General features: G+C 41.7%; 1 protein-coding gene across 8 annotated transcripts in view; it reads left to right on the forward strand.

Moving 5' to 3' along the window:
• Nucleotides 1–17,901, forward strand: part of KCND3 (potassium voltage-gated channel subfamily D member 3) — a 229,692-nt gene extending 211,791 nt beyond the window's left edge. For 6 of the 8 annotated variants that reach the window (XM_073320244.2, XM_073320243.2, XM_073320242.2 and 3 more), the window contains 4 exons: nucleotides 2,777–2,869; nucleotides 7,088–7,144; nucleotides 8,302–8,549; nucleotides 11,343–17,901. In XM_073320244.2, the coding sequence (XP_073176345.1) occupies nucleotides 2,777–2,869; nucleotides 7,088–7,144; nucleotides 8,302–8,549; nucleotides 11,343–11,544 (600 nt within the window). In that variant the 3' untranslated portion in view covers nucleotides 11,545–17,901. The remainder of the gene's footprint in view (nucleotides 1–2,776; nucleotides 2,870–7,087; nucleotides 7,145–8,301; nucleotides 8,550–11,342) is intronic. The other 2 variants (XR_013634877.1, XM_078849807.1) reach the window with 2 other exon arrangements.
• The last annotated feature ends 2,965 nt before the right edge of the window (nucleotides 17,902–20,866 follow it).

A 20,866-nucleotide genomic window follows, 5' to 3' on the forward strand; every position in this document is an offset into this window, starting at 1 on the left:
AAAGATTAATGAGTATGATCGCAGAAAACAGGCCATGAAATTGGGGTGGATTTCAGGGTCAGTTGGTTTAAAGAAAAAATGCTTAGCAAAGTAGCTCTTAAAACTGCAACTATGGAATGGAAGAACTAAAATAATCCTTGTTTTGGAACAGCAGAGAGACTTGCCAAACAGCTTCTTCTTAGCTTCTTTCTTCCCATTTCTGGAGCATATCCGATTTTCAAATTGAGAAGTGAATGATGCATGCAATACTCTGAGAAACAGGCATTTGTATAAGACACGGAGAAACAGCAGATTCACGGGTTTACATACTGTGATAAATAAACCTTGACTGTGGCACTCAAAAAATGTGCTTATTGGAAATCCTCTCTCGTATGTGTGTTTAATCTCTGCCCAGTTTCATGGGGCTCCAGAGAGATCTTAGAGCATATTTATTTTCTTTAATTAGATATTTACAACATTGAGCAAGCAACAGAGTGCTTTCAGACATCGTCCTTCCTTACCTGACCAAAAAAATCATGTAAATAGTGAATTTAAGTAACTAATGTTTATATATAATTAAATGGATCTAATATCTTTCTGCTGAATGACTCAATTGTAAGAATAATGAAAGATTAGACTCTGAGCTCTCTGGGGTTGGTTGGTTGGTTGTAGGGTGCCTAGCACAAGGGGGCTCTGATCCCTCTCTAGAGTCCATACATAATGGCAAGAGAAGCAATAATAACAACAACATCATGGTCTGATGGTCAGCAGACAGGCATAGGCAAGAGGAACATCTGAGTTCTACTCCCAGCTCTGAAGCTGGCTTCCACTATCCCCTCGGGCAAGTCATTTTACCTTTCTATGCATCAGTTTCCCCATAGAGATATTAGTACTGATCTCTATCAGAATGGTGGCATTGGGGTTAGCTGGTACAGACCTTTGAAGACAATAAGCTTCGTCAAAGTGCTGAGTATTATTATGCATATACTGTACTGCAGCTCTTTTGGATTTCACATTCCCCATTTGGATTTGTTATTTGTAGTAGATAGGGCCATCCTCATTACAGAGCTAGGCTTTCAGTTTGTCTTATGCCTACTATCTGTGTCCCTCACGAAAGACCATTCATCAGCAGCATGAAACCCGCACCCAGTTAGGGGCTTAGAGGAGAGTAAGAACAGAGCAATTTGCAGGTAGCATTCCTTCTCCTACCTGATCATGATTTGGGAGGCCAGGCTCTCAGCAGCTAGGACAAAACTTCTCAGGAAGACAAGATTAAGCAAAAAACTTTCTGTGGGGTCCCTGCTTTACTGCAAAGGTTTCTTGTGAAGTCAAAAAAAAGAACGAACGAACGCGCACACACACACACACCCATCTCAAGTAATTTTTCTTTTATATGGCTTGAATACTTATCACTCACCTGCCCCCAAAATTCAGCCCAATGATTAAACCTGTCTGATACTGCCTGTCCTTTTTGTCTTGTTTGCTAACAGCCAAGGTCTTTTAAAGGTTCTGAGCCTAATGCATCTCAGCTGCGCATGATTCCAGCCCAGCTGGGAATGCCTGCCTGAGCTGAATCTAATGACTCTGACAGGGAATTTTAACTCAGGAAACCCACCCGGCTGTCTGACTTAGAGTGTAAACTCTTTGGGGCAATTATTGTACAGCGCCTAGCCCGCTGGGGCTGTGATCCATGACTGGGATTCCTAGGTACTACCACAATACAAATAATAATCAATAATATAATCCTAATTAATAAAAGTCACAACCCCCACAGACACCCTCAGAAAACAGGGCTTTTTCTTTTGAGGGGGTGCTGCTAATTCCCTCTGATCAAATCTCTTGTGCCAATGCTACATGTTCCCCAGTAAAATCTACTTCACTTCTACTAATAGTGATGATTTATTAATAATAATAATTTGCACATCTCCAGTGCCTTTTATTCAAGCTGCTTTTCAAACAAAGGGCTTGATCCTATGAAATACCAGACACTAACAGCTCTCATTGAAACCATAATGGCACTTAGCCCCCACACAGAAGCCTTACCATATCACTAGAGAGCAGATACACATCAGTTCCATTTTAGGAGACTGAAGACAGATATAGAGATGTTACTAGAGCTTGGACCAGAACCCAGGAATCCTGGCCCCTACTACTATCAGTCTATTCGGTAACACCCCACAAAGCCAGTCATGGGCTGTTTTTTCCTACTGCCTGTCTTCACTGTTTCACCTCAGGTCATTGTATGTTTTGTACCATTTCCCACTCAAGAGACAGGATCATAAAGCTACATACCACCTGCTTCCTGAATTATACCCCAGCCACTGGTTCATTCTTGACTTAAAAGGAGACTAACAAACTCCTCACTCCCAAGCAAATCACCCCCTTCTTGGAGGCAGTAGGGTTTAGGGTGAAACTTTTTGCAAGTTGTAGCATTGCCATTCTGAGCTTTCAAACATCATGACTTTTTTGAAAAATAATAAATTGTGAGTTCTTTTTCCTTGCCTGCTGTTTTCTGGGTCTTTAGGCCACACTCTGGTCATGTTTCCAAGCTCTTCTCCATAACCACAAAGGGCTACAAACTTACTTTTTTTAAAAATGAAAACTGAGATTCTGACCTGAATCCAGGAGCTGGAGCTTTAAGGAAAACACCAACTCCCAAGACTCATGATAAAAACATGAAAGTTGGCAACACTGGAATTGTCACCTTTCCCCCAACTCCTCCCCTGTACAATCTGACATGGTTGTTCCCTTTATCCCCAGGATTTCAAGCCTGATTCTTCTTTCTCTGGTTGTTTAGGGTTCTAGTGATGATGAGCAGCACATCAGCAAATCCACCTCGCTGATCGAAAGCCAACATCACCACCTGCTGCACTGCCTGGAAAAAACAACTGTAAGTAGCAACAGGACCCTTTCTAAATCTGATTAAATCCTTTGCTCCTGGGTCCAGGCTTCCTTTGGAAAGGACATGGGTGCAGTATGCTCCTCTAAACCAACGCATGCACTCACAAACACTCATCCCCGTTGGTGATAAAAATATGTGTCAGTGAAGTGATGGGTCCTGAATTTCAGAAGTTCCCTGGAATATGTCATATGGGGAAAGATTCACTTTCTTTTTGTGAATTGCTTCACAAATAAGCATTGTGCAAAATGCTAACAGTGTACATCTGTGTAAAAGGGATGGATTGTCCTGTGCAGGCATTTACACCAGGGCACAGTCAGTGCAAATCACTATCCTTCTGATCGGGTAGCATTTCTCCGCCTCCTGGCACTCACTTTGCAACTGGTGCAAATGACAGTACAGACTGCAGGGCAAACAGCCACTGCAGAGCAGAGAAACAGCCTGCAATGACCAAAGAGACAGATTTGCGGGAGTAGGCTCTAACCATGGTTTCTGAATTAGGGCTAAACTCAGTTTGTCCTTGGCTACACTTGCAGTTAAAGTGCATATATTATGGGGGGGAGGGATAGCTCAGTGGTTTGAGCATTGGCCTGCTAAACCCAGGGTTGTGAGCTCAATCCTTGAGGGGACCATTTAGGGATCTGGGGCAAAAATTGGGGTTGGTCGTCCTTTGAACAGGGGGTTGGACTAGATGACCTCCTGAGGTCCCTTCCAACCCTGACATTCTATGGTTCCTCTAAACCCATTGCTCCCACCCACTACCAATGATGTATGCAACTGCTGGCATGAAGAGGGCTACAGTGGGAAGCTGATGCCAGCAAACTCCAAGCCACACATATTCCCTACCACAAATAGGCCAGAGAAAACAACAACTGAGCCATTTAAAGGGAGCAGACGAGCCTTTTTGATGTGATTTAGTGACACTGTGCATGTCTTTCCTGACAAGCCTCATTTAAAGGAGCATGTAGTTCATCTGGAGGCCAGTCAAGTGGGTTCTCCTGTCATGACGTTTCACACATGCAATGCATGGTGCTGGAGTAAGACCCTAGGAAGCGCTATTTTTTAATTTTTAAATAGTTCTGTAAGCAGAAGTTCCTGGAAAAATTGCAAACAGATCTTTATCTCATGTGCATTTCATTTCCAGCTTTATATTCACTGGTGATTTGTGGTAAAGGGACATAGTGCCTATATTGTATATCATGGCCCATTCTGGAAAGACACCAGTGGGTTAAGACCTGATAAGATGTATCCCTTTCCTTATCTGCATCCACCATCAGATATGACTTTGATTTCTGACCTGCATACATAGTCTCAATTTCAGTTTGGTTCCTAGCAGGATAACACCACATAGGTTTCAAAGATGCATTGGAAGAAGACCACTGGTTAAATACTTATAGCAACTAAATCCTACAGGTCCTGAAACTCATCATGATGAATTATGAGGCTAATCATTCCAGTGCTGACGCACTATATCAGTGACTGTTGGTTTCATTTTATAGTATAAATCTGAGCTTGCCTGTGTTTCTGATAACTCTGTATGTTACATTACAAGCAGATATTTCACAACCTGACTCTTCAATTGTTTAGAATTCTGTACTTACCCTTAAGCTTTAAATAGTATATTTCAAATATGGCTCATATCATGTGATTGTTATCACTATTTGCAAAGTGCCATAAATTTGCCTGGTATTTTACAGAAAATAAAAAGATAAGATCTCTGTCCCAAAGCGTCCACCATCTATTGTCCGGATCCTGCTTAACTTTAACACATGCTTAACTTTACACACTGTGACAAGTTCTACTGACTGTCAGTGAATAAAGTTAAGTACATCTGTAAATCGTTGCAGGGCTCAGGCCTACATTAGACAAACTTCAGGCCAGATGATGACAGCCTCGCTCCGGAGTTGTACTTTTTTCCACAAGTACTCCCACTGATTTCAGTGAGACTGCTTGTCATATAAGTTGCTATTCAGTATGAGTAAGGCGATACCGTCTGGCCCAAAATGAATTATAACAACAGACGACTGGATCAAAGGGACAGCAGCAGAGAGAGGAGAATGCAGGGCAGAAGATTTTCCTTGTATTTTCTTTTGTATTGGCCCCAATTTATTTTGGCCGAGGTGCCAATGCAGGGTTAGGAACAGGAATATAGAAGCATTACTGCATTGAGTAGAACCAAAGAGAGCCACAAAAACTAGTGAGGTGAACTGTCCTGCCGTTGCAGTCAGATATTTGCATCAGCTGTTGAAAATTTTCTGAATTTTGATTTTTGGACCAAAAATGTCATTGCAATTTTGAATTTAGATGAACACTGCTGAAAAAAAAATCCACAAAATATTTGCTGCATTTTCCCCACATTTTCCAGCCTGTCCCAACCAGGATGAGATTGTCAGCCATGTTGTCACATATTTGCGTATCACAGTTAGAGCTGATCAAATCATGAAAATAATTATTTGAAAATAATGTACTTGATGAATAACAGTGTAACCCACACACCTCCTGGGTGTGGTGTTCTGTCCCTTCTAGTAGCACTGAGATGAGAGAAATAGATGTAGATGATTGAGTCTGCTCTACAGCCTTAGCTAGCAGCCAGTTGGTTTGAGGCTCATGCACTAAGTTTCGGAGGCCCCAGGTTCGATCCTGCCTGCTGACAACTGGGGTCTGTTGGCATTACAACAGCAAAGAAAATAATTTTGTGTCTTCAAAAAATGCATAGAACTGTTTGATTAATGAAAACAGTTAATTTTGAATACATTATTTGTTGGGTAATGGGGAAACAGAAGATAACTAACAACTTGAATAAGTTACAAAAAAGGGTCAAGCTGGATTCCTCATTTTCCACTTTTTAAATCAAGATAAGTTTTTTTTAAAAGATCTGCTCTACTTCAAAAGGAATTATTCTGGGGAAGTTCTATGGCCTGTATTATGCAGGAGGCCAGACTAAATTATCACAATCCTCCCGTCCCATCTGGCCGTGGAAATCTCTGAATCTCTGAACTGTTGAACAAACTCTTCACAGTAGTCATATGATCAGCTCTAATCATGATGCAAACACCACCAGGATTTTGTTTAAGGTGGGTTTATTTTGATTGTGGTTTTTTGGCTCTCTGCAACTCTGCTCAGCATTAAGTGGCTGTTCAGTTCTTGAACTTTGAGTGCTGCTGACCTGGAGTATCAACGTTTTCAAAAAAGAGATTGTCATTCAAGGAGTCAGATGCAGCATGTTTAGATTGTGGTTCTCAATGCATTAGTCAAAACAGCTCAATCAATTTTTGTGTTGAAATTCCTGTACTTCCTTGGCATTCTTAATCTATTAAGATATTATGCAAAAATGTCAAATCACAGCATATGAATTCTTAAACACTGAAGAGTCATTTTGCAATGTTTCAAAGTTGCAGGTGGAATGGAATGAGGAATGATCCATGTGCATGGTTACCAACACGTTTCAAAGGGCAATTCACCTTTCCTGAAACTAGACAGAGGGATTTTAAAAGTACATTCTTTATTTTTACAGTATCTGCAGTTGTCACTAGAATAAAGTCCTACAATTTAACAGCTGTGAATGGCCCACAAATCTGATGTGTTAAAAGACAAAGTGGCCTCGAGGTGCTTCCGACAATCATAACAAAAAATTGTTTGCTATGTTAACACAAGATTTTTCAGCTCTGTTCCCCACCCCAGATGTGAACACTGACATTCATATCCTACCCTTTCTCTGGCTGCTGCCTGGTTTGAGCCACATCCTTCAGCCAAAACCTTCCTTCTATATTTCCACAAAGGCCAATCAAAACACAGCCCCATTGCTTGTGTAACCCCTGATCCAGACACACTGCAATCCCAATTGGGCAAGATCTGATTGAGTGGCTGAGAATTTGTTTTATCCTCTGCTTCTGGCTCTCAATAAATAAATAAAATAAAAAATGAACAAACAGCTGTAAATTGCCTTGCCCTTCCACTCTCTTTTAGAAAGAGAACACAAACAATTAAAATGCAAGGTTCCAGAACACTATGTTGAAAGAAAGATAAAGAAAAAGACTAATCTGATTTAGCAAATGAGTTTAGTAAAGGAAAGGCTCAATTGCCCATTCAAACTTGGGGTGCCAGATGGAATGCTGAGATTGAATGGATGGAATGCTGGGACTAAACTCTGGAATGCGGGAATGGACAATCAATCGTGTTTTTATCTTTTGTTGGCATGTTGTCCTGTAGGGATTGTCCTATCTTGTGGATGATCCCCTGTTATCTGTACGAACTTCCACCATCAAGGTATTTCCTTTTTAATTCAATCTGTTTTCTACGATCTCTGTAACACGTCCAGAGTGTTTGTTTCCTTTCTTGTTATTGGTCCTGTTCTTGAGAGTTTGTGCATGTGGTTCATTTTTTGCTGATACCTTTGTTCGCTGTAAGACCTAGTATCTGTTGCAATTAAAATTGATGACTGCCTTATCTCCAGTTCCCCCTTCCTTCTTTTCCAGTTCTGTTCGGTAAAAAGCAAAATTTGTATGTTAGGCATCTATGAATATTTATGTATGCGCCTAGATGTGTATATACTTTGGTTCTTCCCTACACTGTCTTCTACTCATTGGTGCAAGAGGCACTGAAGTTTTCCATGCAACTCTGCAGTTCTAGGCTACCCAACTTTGAAGTTCTAGGCTGCCCTTTATCATCATTTTCCTCCCCCTTACTCTTCCCACTGGCAGCTTCCACCTTGACACCTTTATTTCTGCCACATATAACTCAGCTGCCAGCCCAGCTTTGAATGGAACTGTAGGTGTGACATACCTTCAGAGATCAGCTTAACCAGCACACCATACCTAAACTTTCCAACTTGATGACCAATTGGTCCTGCTGACACAAACAGTACACATCACAGCCTTAGCCCCAAACACAAAGAAGACAGTGAGCCTGACTCTCCTTTCCACACAGGTTTATAACAGTGAGGCACCACAGATTTCACCAAAGTCACTTCAGGGATACAGGTGTGTCAGTGAAAGGAAAAATGAGGCCCAAACTATTTACGGATATGGAATGCGTAAGCCAGCTGGTCCTGACAGGCTGTTATGCCTCTGCCACAGCTTCTCTTATTCCCATGTTGTTGTGGGGGAGCAAATACGTTCTCTTGGTTGCCATGAGTAATGGGATGAAGTCATCTCCTTCCCGGTTGTTGTTTGCATTTTTAAATCTGGGAACTGTCTAGTGCAAGCTGTTTCAGGCACAGGGGCAGAGAGCTGAGGGGCTGACCTTTCCCACAAGAATAGCAAAAGGTGTTCTTGAAAATGAACCACCTTAGGGTAGGTTTCAGAGTAACAGCTGTGTGAAAAGGAGGACTTGTGGCACCTTAGAGACTAAGGTGCCACAAGTCCTCCTTTTCACATTAGGGTAGCTACTGGCGAGAGTGACACTGTTGTTCTTTTCCCTGCCAGAACCATGAGTTCATAGATGAGCAGCTGTTTGAGCAGAACTGCATGGATAACTCAATGCAGAATTACCCCTCCACTCGCAGCCCCTCATTGTCAAGTAACAATGGCGGGTCCACCTCCTGTTGTTCTCGACGCAACAAGAAGACGACTCATCTTCCGAACTCCAACGTGCCAGCCACTCGCCTGCGGAGCATGCAAGAGCTAAGCACGATACACATCCAGTGCAGTGAACAGCCATCACTTACAACAAGGTACAGTGAGCTGACTGCTGACTGCTGCATGCAAAGCTGCTAAGGGTGATGTCTATCTGAGATGAGTTTGGGGCAGTTTCTACTCACTCGGCCCAGGAGAAGTGGGTCCCACCTGGGATGATCTAAGTTCCAGTTCTACTAACATGCTCCCAGGAGAGGTGGCTCCTGGCTGCTATGTGCAACTCCGATGGACTTGTCCCAGAGGAAGCTGACCCAAGCTCTAGCTCAGTTCTTCTCCAGCCAGTTTGGACCCAAGAGAGGTGACTTCCAGCTGAGGCTCCCCTTGGTTCAGCCTCAGCTGTAACCAGATTGCTACAGCTCATGCAGGACCATTTCTGCAGGCCAGCAGGAGGCAATACCCAGCTCAGCACAGCTCTTCTTTGGCTGACCAGAGGGAGGCAGCTCTCAGTTTCTGCCAACTTGACCACAGCTGTGTGCTCGGTCATGAGCAATGCCAGACAGCATCGGTGCCAGGCAATCTGTATGTGCTGCATAAAGTACAGAATGGGTTGAGTTGTGCGAGTCTAATGTGTGATTAGTAACATCAGTGAAGCAAGATCTCTCTTTCAATAGAGGATTTTCAAATGGACTCTCCTTTCAAACATAATTTAGTGCATAATCGAGGCATCACCATCATAGTAGTTGAATGAACTTCTGAAGTCCTCGCCCTGTGCCCAGCCAAACTTCTTGTGCATTAGGTTTCACAGTAACAACCGTGTTAGTCTGTATTCGCAAAAAGAAAAGGAGTACTTGTGGCACCTTAGAGACTAACCAATTTATTTGAGCATAAGCTTTCGTGAGCTACAGCTCACTTCATCGGATGCATACTGTGGAAAGTACAGAAGATCTTTTTATAACACCCATTTTTTCATGCTTTGTGTGTATAAAAAGATCTTCCGTACTTTCCACAGTATGCATCCGATGAAGTGAGCTGTAGCTCAGGAAAGCTTATGCTCAAATAAATTGGTTAGTCTCTAAGGTACCACAAGTACTCCTTTTCTTCTTGTGCATTAGGGAGCTTTGGAAAAGGGGAGGAGGCAAAGACTTGCATTTGAAACAGTAACTCCAGCCTTCCCCCTGATTCCAAAATGTATAAAATCCATTTTACCCACAGTAGAAATGCAGCTGCCTCTGGGGCAAGGAGGATGCAGCTATTCTGCACCAGTAACATGATTCAGCAAGGTGTTTAAGTGAAGTATAATGTATGAGAATGGGAATGAGAAAGGGAATAGTGAGGGAGTTCATTCCCCATGGCCCTTTCAGGCATTAGCTCAGTATTTCCCAAAGGGTGGGGGTATCCCCTTGGGGGACAGAAAGGATTAGACTGGAGGAACGGACAGGCCTCTCCGTTGTTTCCTACAATCTTCCATTAAAAAAAAAAAAAAGTACATATCCAGCTATTATGGTTTTAAAGAAAACCTTGAAAAGGTTATCCAAGTGTAATCAACATCTGCCCGAGTCTGCAGCAAGCCTGAAACAAAAGCTCTGAAGCGTATGAACTGCTCTGTTCATTTCAGTGGGTGCTCAAACCAATTCCAGTTATGACATTTTAAATGTCAAAACTGTTACAGATGAGCAGTGACAGAGCTATTACGAAGATCTGCACTCTCTACTGGGAGCAGCCGCTCATGGCGGGTTGGGCTTTAAGAACACATGGAGAGGCTGCAGTGAGAAGGAGGGACTGGGGATTCTTTTAATTTTCCTGATGCAGGGCTCAGTTTTCTAAGGTTTTGGAAACTCTGCCTTAACCTCTTCAGCTGCGACTGTGGCTACGCAAGAGAGCTGACAGCGGCAGAGCTGCACCGACGCAGTGGCACCCCTGGAAGCTCTCTAGCGTAGCTGCTCTAAGCCGACGGGAGAGAGCTCTCCCGCCAACTTAATTAACCCAGCCACAAGGAGCGGCAGCAGCTCTGTGGGCGGGAGCAGCTCTCCCACGGGCAGAGCACTGTCCGCACCAGCAGTTAGGTCGGTGTAACTGACGTTGCTCAGGAGTGGCCTGTTCACACCTGTGAGCGACCTAAGTTACACCGATGCAAGTGGCAGGGTAGACAGTGTGGGTGGGGTTAGTGGGTTACCGACACTGGATGGCTTTAGCCCCACACTTCTTTTTTCCTATAACTGCAGAGGTGTTATAACAGGCCACTCTACCTTGAGTGTTCCCTTACAATATGTGCTAACTACTTATGCTAAACAAGCTGTTCCACCTTGTATTTAGCTGTGGGGCCGGGAGTACATTTCCCAGGCCTGACGCAGAGCTCAGTGTGGCTCGAAAGCTCGTCTCTCTTGCCACCAGAAGTTGGCCCATTAAGACACATTACCTGACCCACCTTGTCACACAGAAGTACCCAGACACTTGAGACATTAGGACAGAGTCTGTTAGTGAGTCAACCTGTAATAACAACAGCGGTGACTTTCCAACAGGGAACCCTTTATATTTTGAAAGGACAAGCCCTGTGTTTAAAGCAAGCCTGTTCGGCTGGTAACTGAGGACTCCTGCAGCTATGCAGATGCACAGAAAACAGACCTATCATTTTCCCGTGGTAATTAATTATAGGATGCAACTGATGCAGATCTAATAGGAATGCTCCCAGCTGCCAGATTCTCAAGACTACTGCAGGGGAAACAAGTAGAAAAAAGATAAAGGGATGGAGGTTTTGAAAGGGGAAATAAAACTGCACTGAAGTTTAAGCCTGCGGTCAGGGAGCCCTTATGGGCTCATAAGACTTTGGACCTGATTACTGACTCTTGTATTATTAATAAATAAATAAATAAATAAACCCTTTTGTTTTCTAGTCGTTCCAGTCTCAATATGAAATCAGATGACGGGCTGAGACCGAACTGCAAAACCTCCCACCTCACGACAGCCATCATCAGTATTCCTACCCCACCGGCACTGACGCCAGAAGGAGAGAGCAGGCCCTCACCGAGCAGCCCTCAACCCACTACGAACATTTCCACCACAAGCAGCAACATAGTCAAGGTCTCTGCCTTGTAAGGTGTCGTTTGAAGGAAGCAGCTGGAATGCCGGCGTCCCGCCCCCTCCACACCTTCATGTTCCTTTCTTGCTGCAAATTGTGCCTGGATGGACCAACCTGACATTTCGTCATAGAATTAGCAATGGAGACCTAACGAGGCAGCTTTCTTCAAACTCGCATTCATGCCATGGACTGAGAGAACAGCTGAGGAGAGGGAGGAAGAGGTGGGTTGAAGAAAGGGTCTGTGTGTGCACGCGCCTGCAGAGAGCCTTGATTCAGGATATGACGCAGAAAATTGTTTCCAGAGGCTAGAGAAAAAGAACCGGCATGGCAACGAGAAAGTCAATAAAGAAACAAATATAACACTGTGTATCTCGGCACCTTTTTAAAGGTTTTTAATGGATAATATTTATTCATGCGGAAATGACTGAAAAAGGTGAAAAAATGGATTTTGTGATTTTTTTTTTCCTTCATGGAGCAGAATCTTTAATCAACCAAAATTACACATCTTTTTTTTTCTTTTATAGAGAAAGATTTAGACAAAGAAGACAGCTGTCCCAGAAATCTATTTCCGTTCCTCTGTGTGGTGTGGTGTGTGTGTGTGTGTGAGAAAAAGAACCACATCGAAATGACACACAAAGGTCTGAGCACATTTTCCTGATTTGGTGCACAGTATCAAACTGATTGCATGCACACACCCCCCCACACAAATAAATCTTTCACCCTGGAAGGCACTCTTTATTGAGATGATTTTGTAACCGCCTTTTAAGTCAATACAGTGCAACTGCAAACAGTGTGTTTGTCTGCTAATTATTGTCTGTGAAAACATATTTGTGGAAAAAAAAAAAAAAGACAGGCTTTTGTAAAGTGTTAGTCCCACATGGATTTCTGCTTTCTATTTTTGTTATCACTTACTTGTGACGAGTGTGACTAGACTACCAGTTCTGTATTTTTAAAAGGAAAAACATTAAAAATGTAGGAAAACTTCTTAAAATCCTGTGCACACGAATGGCAAAGAGTGTGGAAGCTCCCAACCCAACTGCACCAGATCATCAGAAATAGGATAGACTGTACCGGTCATCTATGCTAATGCTTTTTTATTTTTATATATGCTAATATTGGACATGCAACCCATTGTAAATCACAGCCAAGTAGCGTCTATACCAGATCCAAGTAAACGCGGAGCCAACCATTCAGCATGGACTGAGAAGGTATTTGGCTTTTTAACGCACTCCTGGGGCTCCTACTGGCCGACTGATGGTGTCTGGGTTGCACTGATGTGGTAGGTAAACCAGTTTAGCAACTTTAGTCCTCCCCTCCCAGCACAGGAGCTACAGCGTGTATGCAGTTGAGCAGGGGAAGGGATACAGGGGTTTTGAATACCCGGGATATGGTGTGGAACAGACACCACTTTACTTTGCAGCTCTATTCTTCATCTGGGAAAAGTCACACACTTCTAGTCAACCAAAAACTGTAACTCTGTGTGGTACTTGCCAAGCTTAATACTTCTGACTAGTTCTATGGTGAATACTGACTGTTCTCCCTAAGATCTTTCTAGTAACAATATGGTCTTGAAATACAAGGACCTGACAGTTTCATTTATATATGACCTTTCTCCATTTGGAAAAGTAAGTGGGAAATAATTGCTTATTCTCCTGCTACACATTCCTCAGACCACCTTTTTGTTATGGGTGCAATTCGTTAGCCACAGCACATACTGATCCAACATAGTACATGCCATCCACAGACACGTACAGTATAATGTAGTATTAATTATCACATCCAAATGCCTCAATCAGGCTCAGAGCCATGTTGTGAGGTGCTGAACATACATAGACACATAGAACATACAGACATAGACACAAACCCTGCCCCAAAATTGCTTACAGTCCAATAGATAGCAAGGAGCCATTTCATGCTTCCCTTCTCTCAACAGTAAATAGTAACTTCACTAACACAGCACTATCTGCCACACCACTCAAAGCATACCCCTGGGTGATTCAACAAAAGGATGGGGGGTTTTGCCTCTCAAAATGCACATTGATGTTATAGGACTTAAAATTATGCACTATCAACCCACCTTGTCAACATTCCTAACTTATTACTGGGTATCATGTGGACTCAGATAGCTGTTGTGATAACCCAGTAACCTACTGAGAAACTTATCCCATTCTAGGAATGATAAAGCTAGAGCTAAACATTCAGTAATGTCATAAACTGATGCCCCTTTGCTCCAGGGCTGGATAGCTCCCTATATCACATTCTCCAGCACTATGTCCAGTCTGTTTTAAATCACTCAGGTGCTGTGGTTCCTTTGCTACTTTCCTCAGGCGGTTATTCTGTAGTTTACCATTAGCAATTTTTCTTGGCGCTTAACTTAATTGTTCCTTTGCTTCATTTAGTCCCCTTACGTCTGATCATACCCCTGCCCTATTGAACATCTTCAGGCCTAAACAAAGCCTGATTCTCCATTGCCTTGCACCTTATGCCCTCATTTACATCTGTGCAAAGTAAGGCTAAAATGCTACCATGCTGGCTGGGAATGTATTACTCCCACTGTGCACTCAGTTTGCATGGGTTTAAATGAACCAGCTACAGGGTGACAAAGAGCCAGGTCCTCGCCTTGTAGTCTCAGCTCTGCCCTTCTCTTCCGTTGGAGTCTTAAACAAGTCACTTCATTTCTCTGTGCCTCAGTTTCCCCATCTATTAAATGGAGAGAATGACACCCACCCATGGAAAGCACTTTGTGTACAGTGTATTATTATTAATCAAAGTATTTCCTGAACATTCACAATTTGTCAGGGACATAAAGAAAAACAAGAAAAACAGTGCTTGGGGTTCCTCTCTCTAGCTGTTTGGGCTCAGGCTGCCAGGGTAGCCCAGCCCTTTGCTATGTTCTGCATAGGCAAAATTATTTTTCTGCTTAATCAAAAGCATGCAGCATAACATTTCTATCATTACTTTAGCAAGTGCTGCCACACACAATCACTGGCTTGGCAAAGATCCTTGTGAATAGAAAGGGGGGTGAGGAGAATCACAAAGGGTTGATTTCAATAGTTTAAGACAAAAATAACATTTATAATGGAGGCATTAGCCCATTTCAATGCTCATCTGAACAGGATTGGGGCAAATCTGCCCACCTGTAAATAACTGTGTACAGAACTCCCTGGGTTACACAGTGCAACGATAGCCTTGTAGTGAAAGCACTTTGCAGTCACTGAAATAGCACAGACCAGAATGAATCCACATGATATGTATTATATCGTACTGTACATATACGCATAATTCAAATGTTTTACTGATAAACACAGAGCTGCAGAAAGAGCTCTGTGTTTCTGCAGGAGGAAGGGAGACCATTTGTTTTGATAAGCACAGGAATTGCTTGGCAGTCATGCACTCCCAGGGTAATGAGAGGGAACTGACTTGATTAGCTTATGTGAACATACAAAACATTACTGGAGACAGGGCCAAACCAAACCCCAGGTTTTGAGCACTCTCAGACATAGGTTAGTTTAGATCTGGCCTGGGATCCAAACTCTAGAGCTTGGGCCCTTCTCGCCCTTACTGACCTTGTTCTGTCCTCTAACCATTCCCCACCTTCATGCGTAGAGATGTTATAGCTACATAAACCGGCAATTGCCTGCACCAACACCCCATTTACCTGAGGCACATGGAATGCAGTTTCTTCAGGGGTGGTTCTGCATGACAATACATACAGTAGGAGAGGGAATGTAGAACTGTACCGATTATGTTCCTGAAGGGCAGCTGGAACAGAGCAATCCGACGAGTAAATCCAATCAAAAAAATGCCAAACTGTTTTTCCCTTATTTTTTTTCCTACTTTTTTCCAGAATTTCTTGTGAATTTTTTTGTTTTCTCCTTTAAAAAAAAAAAAAATTGATCATTTATATAGGGAAAAAATCATGTTTTCATATTTTTTTTAATCAGCAAATGTCAAAGGAAACAATTTTCTTTGAAAATTTTTGTTTCCTTTGAAATGCCATTTTGAAGAAAAAAGTCTCAAATTTTCACCCAACTTTACTGATGAGTCTATTTTCCTCTCAGCTGGCACTGGGTTGCTGCTTATAGCAGAACTGCACACGCTCTAGGAGCAAACACACCCATTGCAAATGACTGGTACATTCCCCTACCCCAAACTTTGAAATCAAGCTACTCGCTTTGAAACCCTTCTCGCCTATCTTTGTTTTCTAAGAACTTCCAAGTCACTCAAAGAAACTACCACAAAACTTAAACCACTGTACAGAAATTAAAGATGGAAGAGACCATTTAGTCCAGCCCTTGCCAACACACAATTCTTCCCTGTAAAATATTTCCCAGTGCTTTTTCTAGACTAGATATAAATCTCCCCAGGGACAGGGCTCCCACTGCTTCACTTAAGAAATTATTTCAGCCTAATAGATCTCAATGTCAGTGAGTTTTCGCCTGATACAAAGCCATAATTTTCCCTCCCTTATTTTTCATTCCATTACTCTTGATTATTTCCCCTTGCACTTGCTAAATAATCCCTCCCCCCTCCTTGAGTGTTAGCTGTGCACAAACAACTGAAGAATATAAAGTCTTGTCTTTGGCCAGCAAATTCTAATGCAGGAGGCTGCTTTTGGGTGCCAAAGGATTCATATTTTAAAGGTAAATTGGGGAGGGGGGGGGAGGAAATCATAAAATAAATAAGCTTGCAATTCTAAATTCTTAATAGAAGCAGCTTACCCACTGAAAAACTGAATTGCTATTTTCAACACTGGGAAATCACTTTATTTTTTATGGTGTTCAGAGCTGCCAAAACCTAATTTTAAAGTTGCAGGTTTTCCCTGAAATAGCTGATGCCTCCGTAGCATTAGGAGCCAGCTCTCACGGCTCTGATTTACGTAACTGGAGGGGAGGGGGGAAGAGGAGTTCTACCAAGAGCTCAGATTTTGTCGGTTCAGTAGAGGAGGAGGTGCTTTTTCAAGTATTTTAGAAGTAAATCCATTTGTAATCATGTTGTCTGTTACACATGTTCTAATGCAGATTGGGGATCTTAAAAATCATCTTTAACTGATGGTTTGCAGTGTTCCCTGTAAGAAAGAGATTAAGACAGGGGCAATGTTGGATTACGGTGGAGTTACAAGTCAGCATGCGGTGGCTCAAGAGCAACAGCGGTTTTGAATAAAAAGCCTTATTTGCTAGGTTTAAAGCTTGATTGAATAATAATATTTGCAACTATTTTTTTTCTACATCGATTGTATTTGTGGATAATTAGTAATTATTCTTCCACACTGGAAAGCTCTGTAGCTGATTAAATATTTTAAATTATTTGGCAAATTTGTGATTGTTTTCTGAGACATTTTGGTCAACTGCACTGAATGGTGTGACTTCATAACTGAGGTTACAGGCCTAACAATTAATGATGCCATAAATGGTTTAACTTCCTTTCCCATTAGGATTTCCTTCTAGATCCTTAAGATTAATAATGAGATGCAATGTGGTTTAATGATTAAAATTGGGATTTAGGATCAGGATGCCTATATTCTATTCCTGACTCTCTTTCTGAATCACCGTGTGACCTCAATCAAGTCACTTTGCCTCTCTATGCCTCAGTTTACCCATCTGTGAAATAGGGATGATAATACTTTCCTGTCTCACAGCGGTGTTGTGAAGTTTAATAAATGTTTGCAAAGTGCTTTAGAGATCCTCCAATGACAGGGACTAGAGGAGGGAAACGATTTATTTATTTATATTTGGGATACAAGACTGAGCCAGAAAGATTTCATGTTGATCAGTCAACCACACCACACAAAGATGTTTGTGAAAAATTCCTGCTATAGTCTTATTTTCAGCCAATAGTTTGTTATTTTTGTATGTATGTGTTATGTGTTTCTTCTCCTTAAGTTTTGAACTGGCACTAGTCATAGCAGGTCATATAGCTGTTTGGATGAAAGGTTAATAACCATACAATGCTCTTCTCAGTTCTCTGTTGCAACCATAACTGGAGTTCCAGCTGGTATCTTGGACCAATGAAATATTTTACAAAAAACACGTGTGATGGTATATTTTTGATAATCAGTGAGACATTCCAATGCAATGGTGTTTTCTTTAAAGGTTTTATGTTATGAGAAACGCTCGCCCTTATTATTTTCTATTTTCGTACTATAAATGGGCTTTGCTTACAAGCATCACAAATGACAGACAAAATGTACTGTACAAAAGGGCAGGTAGATTCATTTGAGAACACCCTTCTAAAGAACTCTACGTTTCTGTTGTCTTCTTTTTGACTTGTAGTGCATATGTTGAAACTTGTATATCATTTACAGTATTGAGTCTTGTGCCACTGCTGTACCTGATGTATCCAACCTGGATTAAACAGAGTATATGCCACAAATACTAAGATTATGCTGTAGATTTCTTTTAGAAGAAGTTTTTTTTAAAGGCATGTTGTTTCTTTAACATTACCACAACCAAGGTATTTATGATACATAAAAATGTCAGTTTAAACATAAATTCCCTTTCTTCTATTACCAGAATTCATCCATCCAGAAAGTTTGTTTTAATGGCAATAGGTTCTGAAATTCTATTTTATTTTTTTATAAAAATCTGGAAGTCTGAAGTGCTTTTCCCTAGCCCAGTTTGCATTCTTTTTCTTTCAAGGGGCAGCGTTCCTTGCAGATCAACAGCTCTGTACTTTACTACAAATGGATGGCAATGGATCTAGTATAGAGAACAAGATGCTTTGGAGACCTTCCCCCACATGCTTTTTTTTGGGGGGGGGGGAAGGGAAGGGGGGAGAGCCCAGGCTACTGTAGAATTTCCTTGGACTTCATGAAAAGAAATCAAACCTGTCAGCACACCCTCTGCCCCGCCTTCTGTAGTTATTTCCCTGTAAGCAGTCAAAAGTTTGTGTTTCTTTTCATTGTCAATGAAAGACGCTTACAAGATTTTAGGCCATGCTAAACACCATGGATATCTTTACTATCTATACAATCTTTGCTATACAATTCTCAGAATGGTCCCTTTACCAGAAGGCTACTCTATGACTTGTTAGCTTGACTTGTTCATACCCACTCTCAAGCATATGGGACTTTGCTTCACCAATTATGGAGTTATAAGGACAGCTGCTAATGGCATAAAAAGATAGTGAATTTCTTCCTCTCTTTAGACGGTAGGGAAGGATTAAGTTCTCATGTCAACTATATTGTAGCATTATCAGCTTCTCACACGTCATTCGGTTGCAGCCCATACACACCAGTACAACATTTGTCTAACTGTTGTAAATGTAGTTGGAATGTTGCAAGCACTTTACAAACACCTGAGTTACAAATTGACGACTCAACCACACCCCTCATTTCGAACCGGAAGTATGTAATCCAGCAACAGCAGAGACCAAAAAAGGTGAATATAGTACAGTACCATGTTAAACAAACTAATAAAAATAAAGGGAAAGGTTTTTTTAAAAAAGGGAAGCTTGTCTGGGCTTTGCCTCCAAAAAAAATTGACAAGGTAAGGAAACTGGTTCTGTGCTTGTTTGATTTAAATTAAGATGGTTAAAAGCAGCATTTTTCTTCTGCATAGTAAAATTTCAAAGCTGTATTAAGTCAATGTTCAGTTGTAAACGTTTGAAAAGAACCACGATAACGTTTTGTTCAGTTACAAACATTTCAGAGTTACGAACAACCTCCATTCCCGAGGGGTTCGTAACTTCTGAGGTTCTACTATAGTTCTTGGAGACAAAGCCCAGACAAGCTTCCCTTTTCTCCCATGCTAGACAACTTCTCAATCACACAACTCTTCAAGAAACTCCTCTCCCTTATTTAGGAGCTGACCCCCATACCAGGGTCAAGCCGTGAAAATGGGCTCAGGCCCTTAAAAAACCCCATACCTCAGTGGGTACACACATACAGTGTGTGTCTACCTTTCCACTCTAAGCTTCAGTTCAGAGGAATAGAGTTTCACGACAGCATACTACCATTCCCATGGCCTTCCCGCTCTGATCAGAGCGGCGAGATTTTGCATAGTAGGTAATTTTAAAAAAGGCAGTCTATATTTTCAGTTTATGGGCACGGCCTGCTTGCAACTTAATTTCCAACGTACATGAGAGGTAGTGTCTCCAATCTCTCTATGAAAAGGGCAAATTCATTCAAACTAACAATCTAATTGGCTAAGGACTAGAGAGAAATGGTGTATTGTGTGCACAAAATTTCTCAATCTTCCTTTCCAAGCAAAAGCAGCAAGTACTGGTTCCAGTGGAAAAATTTACTTCACCATATGTCAGATGCATAGTCTGCCCTCTTTCCCCTGCCCCAGCCCCACACAAAAACACAAAAGAACACCACCACAAAAACCCAACAAACAACAAACCAACAGAAACTGACAAAGCAAAAACAACAACAAATAAAAACCCCAGAAGCACAAACTGCTGCTTGTGCCCTTCTGATGCTGAAGCTGGAGCAGAGTGTGGAAAAGCAGCTCGGGACACAGGATGCACATGAACAAATCCAACAACTGCCGTATTGCTCACCTCAAGAAAATATGTTTGGTGTCAGCTACACAACTGAGCAGAGTGAAGGAAGGGTTAGGAGGGAAAAAAACACTGATTACAAAATGGCTCTAAATGGAGAAAAATCTGGTTAAAGTGCATTTATACATATCCTGAAAACATCCTGTCCTAATAGCATTGTGGGATTCTCTTGCAACTCCCTCCCACTGATTTAAAGAGCTAAAATGACAAGTCAGAGAGAAGAATTTTCCTAACTGCCACTATTGCAAACCCCAAACAAACTTGAAACTTCAGTGTGCCTGACGCCTCTGAAAGCATTACCATAATAAAAATTTTGCAGCTGGAAGTTGGCCATGACTAGGCAAAACCCAAAATACAAGCCAGTTTGCTTTCTCAGCTATGCAAGGGTAACAGTTCAAAAAATTTTTTAGCAGTAAAGCCAGTAGATATGACTTAAAGACACATGGGAATAGCTATACTGCTTATGTTGTTGCCTTTTTAAAATCACTTTTGCAGTTCAAAAATAATATCATCCTTTTAGCACTGACTGCTTTATGACTACAGAACACATGAAATGGAGAGACCTGCTGACACAGCCTTTGCAAGGGAACAGTAAGGCAGACAGCCCGGGATGCAGCCCAATTCTGCATCCTCCTTTCCAGCTCATTAGAACTGGAACAGAATTTATTGTTTTTAGAAACAAAAATCACATCATAGTCTTTTCAACGAATAAAAAAACCACTCAGAATTGTGTTATTGCTATCGTGTTCATTTATCCTGATGTTACAGAGGAAAAAAATACCTATATAGCTCAACTGCCTTTTCTAAATTTTAACTAGTGTCATTCAATCAAAA

Source organism: Lepidochelys kempii, chromosome 21 (assembly GCF_965140285.1).
Source record: "Lepidochelys kempii isolate rLepKem1 chromosome 21, rLepKem1.hap1, whole genome shotgun sequence".
NCBI classification, from domain to species: Eukaryota; Metazoa; Chordata; order Testudines; family Cheloniidae; genus Lepidochelys; species Lepidochelys kempii.